At 40.1% G+C, this 9668-nt stretch overlaps 1 protein-coding gene across 1 annotated transcript; it reads right to left on the reverse strand.

The window, feature by feature from the left end:
- Positions 1–1654: 1654 nt before the first annotated feature.
- Positions 1655–9396, reverse strand: spcs2 (signal peptidase complex subunit 2). Its single transcript, XM_034195862.1, has 5 exons — positions 9311–9396; positions 7997–8080; positions 6443–6603; positions 5322–5456; positions 1655–2334 (listed from the first exon to the last, which is right to left on the reverse strand). Exons 1-5 carry the CDS (start codon positions 9353–9355, stop codon positions 2148–2150), a joined length of 612 nt encoding a protein of 203 aa, XP_034051753.1. The 5' UTR covers positions 9356–9396; the 3' UTR covers positions 1655–2147.
- Between the last annotated feature and the right edge of the window lie 272 nt (positions 9397–9668).

A 9668-nucleotide genomic window follows, 5' to 3' on the forward strand; every position in this document is an offset into this window, starting at 1 on the left:
GAGGTCCCGCCCACATATTATCAATAATAAAGCTTTATTTATATAGCACTTTTCATACAACACATGCAGCTCAAAGTGCACATATTTTATTCCATTCTATTTCAATGTAAATACTGCTTTGTTTTATTTTTTATTGTACTATATATTTTTTAAAGTTTTCTTAATGTTACTATAGTGTTCTTAAAATAGTTCTCTATCTGTGTTTTTTTTACTTTTATGTATGCACCACGACATCAAGTCAAATTCCTCGTGTACGTTAACCCACCTGGTGATGAACCTTTTTATGATTCTAATTGTGATTTACAAAATGACTCACAAGTTAAAAATAAACAACAAGAAATTCCCCTCAGATTATTTGTTAAGAACTTTTGATGCAGCACAATATAACTTTTGATCAGGTTAATACACACAAGGAGGTAACACGTGATGTATGAAGTTCAATCTAATATAATGGGCAGGATCCGAGCAACCACCTTCTCAAACAGCCGATTAATGAAGGCTCCTGTCCGTGTGTGTGTCCGTGCGCCGCATGTTGGATGAAAGTGTGAATAAAAGCGTGTTTGTTGTGTTTTCAGTGTAACAGCTGTCTGTGCTGCAGTCCGCTCGCTGCCCTGCTGTGACGACGAGCTCATGGATATTAAAATGAGAAGACGTCACGTTGCACGACGATGACGTTTCTCAAAACGTTTCTTTTAAATGTCTTTATGTTTTGTGGCCATTTATTTTATGAATGCTTGTATTGTAGAATAGTTTATTAGAAGAAAGACAAAAGGTTCAACTCCAGGACAGAAAGACATTCTCATGAACTTCAGGGATGATGGTATGGATGCAGATTTAGTCTTTTTTGTGCAGTTCATTGTATTTTTAGGAAAATGTAATATCCATAAAAAGAAATGGGCTGACTCCAAACCACATTTTGTACATTTCTATCAAGACTGTAAACAATATATTAGCACTATAAAAGACATTAGGAATAAAAAGGCAATCAAAACTAATTTGATATTTAAAACATATTTGAAATAGTATCAGAAATGCTGTTTTCTTTCCTTTTTAATTTGTTCATGTATGATATTGAATAGATAGATGAATACAAATAAAATAACAATCAAATTTAATGACTCGACTTTTATGGGATTTGTATTATATTTAATACATATTGTTTACTGTTTTGAAAATTCTTCTTACGTGTTTTTTCACAGCCGGTGTTATATTAATAATATATATATATATATGTTTTAAACATTTAAAAATAATTCTACTTGACCACAGACAAAGTAAAATATCAAATATATTATTAATATTATTATTTATTATAATTAATCCCAATCCATATACTTTATTCATTCTGGGGGGAAATTTCATAAAAGTTGATTTATTTAAGAATAAAATATAAAAGATTAAATACAATATATATATATATTAATACAAATACAAAATGTGCATTAAATATACACATGTCTTTATTACAATATATATAGTTGTGTATTTGTATTAATTGTGAATATTATAAGTGTATATCTTTTTAGCCCAGCGTTGATTCTGCGATAGAGCTGCAGGGGAAACAGAGCAGCAGCGGCCTCTGCTGGAGGAACGGCGGTACTGCGGGTGGAAATCACAAATAATGCAATAAATATGAAAAAAGGAGGATTCAGGGTGTCGGTAACATTCTCCATCTTTAATGAGTTCACACGCTTGTTTCAGACGTTACAGAGAAATAGGAAATAATACAAAAAAACATTCAAAATTTCAATTTGGTCGACATTCGCACCACTTCCTGTTGTCTTATTCAGACTCTCCTCCGACTGCTCTTTTGTTGTTGTTTTCTTTTGGTCTTGTAAACAGGAAGTGTGGAGCTGAAATGTTATTATGGGACAAAATACTGACGACCAGCTGCTGATGATCTCAGGCTGCAAACTGCACTTTGTTTTGTTAAATCATTGACAATCAAGCGTCACAGAAATGTCCCTCACAAACTGCAGAGGACGTCTTTGAACGCAACACGAATATTTAGTCTTAATAGCCGAAAAATAAGTGTTTCCTGTTTGAAAAAAAACGTTTAAACTCGGGACGAAACACCGAAGATCTCCTGAAGCCTCAGAAACCACGGAGTACTTGTTGGAGTATTATCTGAAGTATTATCTGGAGTATTACTTGCTCTTCTTGTCGGCGCCCAGAGCGTCGTGAAGCTTGGAAACGCTTTTCTCGAACGGGTCCATGTCGAGCGTCCCTTCTTCGTCGAAAAACGCCGACACGGACTCGGTGAACTCGGCGTCGCGAGTCTTCTTGGTTTTTCCGTCAGTGAAAGAAACTCTGAGCGAGTACTGGTCGTCAAACCTGAGGCACATACAAATATATATATTAATAAATACAAATACAGATAAATATAAATAATTACTAAATAAATAAACATTGATAATACAAAATATTAATAATACAAATAAATAGAAATAATAAAACATAAATAAATACCAATAAATATAATTGAATCCAAATAATACAAATATATATATAAATAATAAAAAACAAGAATAAATAATAATAAATAGCGCTTTTGATAAATAATAACAAATATATATATAAATGACTCGCTCTCTGTTCGAAGCGCACTCATATTGGAGTTAAGCATAGAAACCTATCACGGCTTCCGGTTGAGAAACGTCTGCAATCTCGTGTTATCACTTTTCTAAAAAAATTGCAATTTAGCAAAAAAGCATTGTATTTTTATGATCAAAGTTTACACAAGAGACGAGCACGACCGTAAGACTAGACAAGCTGCATCAGGCCATCTACGGGCACCTAAACCCAGGACCAAGCTGCATCAGGCCATCTACGGGCACCTAAACCCAGGACCAAGCTGCATCAGGCCATCTACGGGCACCTAAACCCAGGACCAAGCTGCATCAGGCCATCTACGGGCACCTAAACCCAGGACCAAGCTGCATCAGGCCATCTACGGGCACCTAAACCCAGGACCAAGCTGCATCAGGCCATCTACGGGCACCTAAACCAGGACCAAGCTGCATCAGGCCATCTACGGGCACCTAAACCCAGGACCAGGCTGCATCAGGCCATCTACGGGCACCTAAACCCAGGACCAAGCTGCATCAGGCCATCTACGGGCACCTAAACCCAGGACCAAGCTGCATCAGGCCATCTACGGGCACCTAAACCCAGGACCAAGCTGCATCAGGCCATCTACGGGCACCTAAACCCAGGACCAAGCTGCATCAGGCCATCTACGAGCTACCTACAACCCAGGACCAAGCTGCATCATGGCCACTCTACGGGCACCTAAAACCCAGGACCAAGTCTGCACAGCCATCTACTGCACCTAAACACCCAGGACCAATCTGCATCAGGCCATCTACGAAGCACCTACACCAGGACCAAGCTGCATCAGGCATCTACGAGCACCCTACACCCAGGACAAGCTGCATCAGGCCATCTACGGGCACCTAAACCCAGGAACCAAGGCTGCATCAGGCCATCTACGAGCACCTACACCCAGGACCAAGCTGCATCAGGCCATCTACGAGACCTAAACCCAGAGACCAAGCTGCATCAGGCCATCTACGGGCACCTAAAACCAGACAAGCTGCATCAGGCCATCTACGAGCACTACACCCAGGACCAAGCTGCATCAGGCCATCTACGGGCACCTACACCCAGGACCAAGCTGCATCAGGCCATCTACGGGCACCTAAACCCAGGACCAAGCTGCATCAGGCCATCTACGGGCACCTAAACCCAGGACCAACCTTCTGTGACTTATCGAGCTATGAAGGAACTCATTGCCAAACTACCTCGCTGACATAGAGTCCAGAGCCTCTTTCAAGAAGAGATTGAAGGGCCATCTACTAATGACCACGTACCCAGGGGCGGCGGGTGCTGTAGGCTAGGGAAGGCTAAGTGTAATATTGTTGTCACTGCATCCTGGTAAAATAAAAATATAATGTCTTTGACATTAGCGCTGCTATGCAGCCACCTGTGCCCTGCACCACGAAGCCAGTTCAACAGACCCTGGATATGCTTGAGTTATCTTAACTAACCCTAACAAACGAGATCTCGCTAAGCGGTCCTACGGCGCTGGTTATCAACTCGGTAAATCAAGCCAGGGTTTCTCTCTCCAGCTGAGAGCGCGTTCACGTGAAAGGGGCGGGGTTAGCTACATTTGACCAATCACAAACAGGGACAAGTGTACTGACAGCGCAACGTCATACTTCATTAATGAAAAGTAAACTAATATTAGACAAATATGAACTTTAAACATCCATGATGACTTAAACATATAATCCAGGATACAAGCCACATAGTTGCACCTGCAAGGAGAATACAGAACAACTGGTTACAAAATAAACTACCGAGTGTTTGAAAGCGTAACAGCTTTATGATACTGCCCCATCTAAAACACGAGGGGATCTGACTTTATTTACATTTGACTCCAGTGTTTCCTCAACTTAATGTGTTGCTTAAAATAATCCTTCTGCATCCAGTCTGTGACGCTGTGAGTGTTGCACGGCCAGATACGGCTCAGCTGACTCAGATCAGGAGATAGTGTGATATTATATGATCGATGATCTGATTGATGATGTGATGTCAGTGTGATATGAATGATAAGTGCGACACGTCGGCGTCTTCTCTGCATACGGCAGATCGGTCAGCAGGCGGTGCTTTCACTGAGTTGATCTCTTTTCTATCGACGCCGGAGGCGGGCAGCGTCAGGTAAAAAAAAGTGATTTAGCCTTCCCAGACCTGAGCCTCACGCGCCGCCTGTGCCCGTACCCCTTACTGTGAGCCCTAGTGTCATGCTTTGAGCTGGTGGGGGTCTTGCGCACTCATCCTTGGCTGAGGTTGATATTGAAAGTGGATGAGATTGTTAACGTTGTTAATGATGTCAGGACTGACGTCTTGAATGCTGTTGTATTGTTTTACGTGACCCCAGGAAGAGCAGCTTTTGTCGAGAGAAAAAGCTACTGGGGATCATAAATACAAATAAACATAATTAAATAAATACAAAATTATAACAAATTCTAATAAATATAAATAGTAAAACACATAAATAAATATAAATTATTGAAACATAAATAAATACATATAAATGTGAGTCAATACTAAATAATAATAAACAAATTCAATCATAATAAATAAATACAATTATTAAATGTATTATAATTTGTTCTGTGACCATGACCTAATGGGGGGGGGGGGGGGGGACACACACATTGTCCTGTGCTAAAGAAGATGTAAATGAATCAATGTGAAAATAACTGAATGTGTATAGAGCCAGTACGGGGTCGGAGCAGTGCATGCTGGGAGCTGACCGTTTGAGGGAGGAGCAGAGCGTCCAGCTGTGATCCGGGTCCATGCCAGCCGGGTCCTTCTGCTGAGCCACCAGGAAGATGTTCTTCTCCCGGTACGACGTGTACAGCGTCAGCACCGCCATCATGATGAAGTACGTGGGCCGGGTTAAGGACAACAACAACAACAACAACAACAACGACAACAGGCCATACGACTGATAAACACCTGAACTACAACCTCCATATCACCACTATGTGCAATATAAATACCATCATTACAAAACACTGCTTATATATAATATCATTATTATTAATGTTCGATGATAACGGTAATTACGTATCTGCCACTACGTCTTTCTACATGAATGATGTCACCGTCTGTTTCCTGAAGTTACTTAATCGCTCTTTTCACTGCTCTGTTCGTGTACAGTGTTATTATCATGCTGCTGGGTTTATTGTGTTTTTGTAACTCTGGCACGACTCCTATCTCTCCCAGAACATTCACCCGTTTGCATCTCACACACTTCATTGCTCTGTTGGAGGAGCCCATTTAATAAATATATACTCAGACTTTAGTTCCACCTGGAGTAAATCCACCAGCTACCCTGCAGAATACAAAGTACTTCAGACTAGCTGAACCTTGACCAGCTTTGAGAACACTTTCATGATCAATCATTATAAAACATATCATATATATTATTCTGAAATGGACCAATCTGCACAACGACTACTTTTACTGTCTTTCACTATATTTAGATGAGAATACTTTCTACTTTCACTTGAGGAACATTTTGAATGAGGACTTTGACTGAAACAGAGTATTCCTACACTCTGGTACTTCTACTTTTACTCAAGTACAACATCTGAGTACTTCTACTTTTACTCAAGTACAAGACCTGAGTACTTCTACTTTTACTCAAGTACAAGACCTGAGTACTTCTACTTTTACTCAAGAACAAGATCTGAGTACTTCTACTTTTACTCAAGCACAAGATCTGAGTACTTCTACTTTTACTTGAGGAACATTTTGAATGCAGGACTTTGACTGAAACAGAGTATATATTTAATTGAATAAAATAACATAATAATAATAATAATGAAATAACAATATGATATATTTGAGAGCGCTGCTGAGAGGATATGAGATGACGCAGCAGGCGAGGACGGGTCTGGACTCGGGGAAAGGATGCAGGAAATCCCACACTAACGCCAGGACAGCGAAGAGACACGAGACGGTGCAGACGAGCAGCCGGCCGTCCACCAGACCAAAGTGCTCCAGGTAACAGAACTTCTCCAGCAGCACCTGAACACAACACACATTAACACACAGCTTCCCCAGAGGCCTGCACTACGAAGCCGGATGTTCTCTTAGCGGCTAACTTCAGGGTAACTCTGGCTTTCCGGTCCTACGAAGCTGGTTCTCTTTTTAGCGGCTAGATCTCCATGGTAACTGATGCTGAGCGGCTAACCAGCTCCGGAGCAGGTTAGGTTGCAGGCTAAGAGCTCAACTCAGTGAAAGCACCGCCTGCTGACCAATCAGAGCTCAGTGTGCGGAGTTTAAAGCGATCAAGTCATATTACAGGAGAAAGGAAATACAGAAAAGCTGCCGTTGCAGGAAAGACGGCCGGCAACAATCACCGACTGTGTGAACGTGAACATGAATAGAATATCAGCTCCATCTTCAGAGCAATCTGACTATTATAACATTAGCGTTAAGAAAGCTCACTTAAATATCTGCCACAACATAAGTAACCGGATCAGAGTCACATTAAGTACAGTCCATATCACTTCATAATGTATCATCTCCTGATCTGAGTCAGCTGAGCCGTATCTGGCCGTGCAACACTCACAGCGTCACAGACTGGATGCAGAAGCATTATTTGAAGCAACACATTAAGTTGAGGAAACACTGGAGTCAAATGTAATGAAAGTCAGATGGTGTCTTAGACGGGCAGTGATATCATAAAGCTGTTAATGTACGCATTCAAACACTTGTTCTGTTCCCAGCTGTGTTCACCTTGCAGGTGCAGCTCTGTGGCTTTGATCCTGGATCAAGTGTTTAAGTCCTGGATGTTTAAAGTTTAACTTCTTCATATGTTTAATATTATAGTTTCATTCAGGAAGTATGACGCTGCGCTGTCAGTGCGCTTCTCCATGTCTGTGATTGGTCGAATGCTCCAGATACCGCCTCTCATGTGAACGCGCACCTAACTAGATAGGACACGGCTGGCTTGAGCGATCCACTTGATAACCAGCGTCGTAGGACCGCTTAGCGAGAGCGCGTATGTTTTGGATTAGGCCAACCGGCTCAAACATATCCAGGTTAGGTTGAACCGGCTTCGTAGTACAGGCCTCTGACCACAACAGCTAATCGTGTAAATTAACGAGTAATATATCAAATGTATGCAATCTATGCCTCCCATTTTTAACTGAGCATCCTTCAGCTCTTAATCCATAAAGCAAATCAGGATGAGTCATAAAAACATTTATATCCAGAGGTGAAATGATGGCTTTAATGGATTATACCTCAATCTCTCTGCGAGTGAAGCCTGATGAATAACATCTGATGCATCACTGATAGATGTGTTGCATGCAGTATACTGTAACAGCACGGCTCTCATGTAGAGTTGCTGCTTCACACACAGCACCTGAACACAACACACGCACTCTGACACCCTTTCACAATAAGAGCTCACCTTCTTGGCGGCGTCGTCCAGAGAGTTTTTCATGGCCGCTCCGTCCCATTTGTCGATCTTCACCGGCTTCTCATCGATCCTCCACTGAAGAGGTTTAAAAGTGACAATTAGTCATATTTGTATTCCATGAAGACATCAGTGCGTTACGTAAACAAACATTTAAGGAGCGACTCGGTGGGAATAAGGATCCTGTAAAGGGTACAAAGGTAGCAGCTGCAGCATGGAAGGAGATCAACGATACAACTATAAAAAGTGTTCTTTAAAAAGCACTTGTTTAGCAATATGTCAGAGATAAATACGCTGAATGGCTGTGGACTTCAACACGAGTTTACTTTCCCTTTTTACCCCAAAATTATTAAATGTTTCATATATTTTTAGACATATTTTCATTTAATTCTTTGCTATTTTTCATAAATAATCTGGACGTGTTTTCCTATATTTATGGGTTTTGTTATTCGCCCGACATTTTTCATTTATACTTTCAATATTTTTGATATCTATTTTAAAGGTCTCCTATCATCATCCTCTTCTTCTTCATCAGTATCTCCCAGGTCTCAGATATATCCAGAGCCTGTCTCTGATTGGCTGAAACACCAAACAGATCATTGCAGCGTTCTTCAACCTGTATGAACAGTTAGACGGAAACTCTTCACACTTTCATGTCCTGCTGTTATTCTGAACCGTCTTGTTCTCTTTAATCTTGGAAACAACATGTTGCACATTTCTCTAAACTTTGAGTGTCATATTTTTCATACTTTTTTATATTTTACTCAGTTTCTCACGTAAATATATGTTGAGTATTTATTGTCTTCATTTTGTATGATCTCAAAATAGCTTTTATAATATACCTATTTGTGTTATTTTGTTGCTACGTTGTTTCTTCTTTCTGTGTCTCTGTTTGTATCATTCATATCAAAGCAAATGTCTTGCAAGTGTACTTAAAAAAACAGATTCTGATTGTGAATGATCTGAATGTGTTCTTCTGTACATTTGTATTTTATATGGTTTCATTTTAAATACTATGTGCATGCTTTTCTTTATCTAATAGTGTGTTATTTGTATGTTTCCTCTCTGTCTAAACTGCTAGATAACCTCTCTGAGGGATGAATAAAGGAAATATTAATAAAAACATATGTTTACTTTAGCATGCTAACGTTAGCTTAGCTTTAGCATGCTAAAACGTTAGCGTATCTCTAGCCGCAGACAGCGCCTCTCCCCCGGCTCAGGCTGAGCGGATCCCCCCGCTGCAGCAGCCTGAGCTCCGGGACAGAATGAAACCCAGAGGAATAAAAACAATAACTCTTAAATCCTCACTTTTTCCAGAAGTCCGCTCTTTCCGTTCCTCGCAGCTGCAGCCATTTTCTTCTCTTCCGGTAAAAAATAAATAAATCGGCATTCATGACCTGTTGGCTTCTGATTGGCTCTCACACAGATCACGTGTTTGAGTCCTGCTCACACACAAAACATGATAACTGAACAATTCATTAATAATAACGTTATTATACCAAAAAAAGGACCTAGAAACATAAAGAGTCTTTTATTAAATTATTTATTTATTTAATTTTCATGTTTCTTTATGTATTTTTTTTAATGATTTATTAATTACATTTTTAAATGTCGTTCTTTTATTTAATTACATTTTATTATAATTTATTTGTATGACTTTTTTATT

The sequence above is a fragment of the Gymnodraco acuticeps genome, unplaced genomic scaffold (assembly GCF_902827175.1).
Source record: "Gymnodraco acuticeps unplaced genomic scaffold, fGymAcu1.1, whole genome shotgun sequence".
Lineage (NCBI taxonomy): Eukaryota > Metazoa > Chordata > Actinopteri > Perciformes > Bathydraconidae > Gymnodraco > Gymnodraco acuticeps.

Excerpts from the sequence above, each read along its gene's own strand:
- spcs2 (XM_034195862.1), bottom strand. The coding sequence starts at position 9,355 with ATGGCTGCAGCTGCGAGGAACGGAAAGAGCGGACTTCTGGAAAAA. Across the intron at positions 5,457-6,442 it reads CTCGCCTGCTGCGTCATCTC|GTACTTCATCATGATGGCGG; the intron begins ATATCCTCTCAG and ends AACCCGGCCCAC. Across the intron at positions 2,335-5,321 it reads CTCTGCTCCTCCCTCAAACG|GTTTGACGACCAGTACTCGC; the intron begins GTCAGCTCCCAG and ends TATGTGCCTCAG.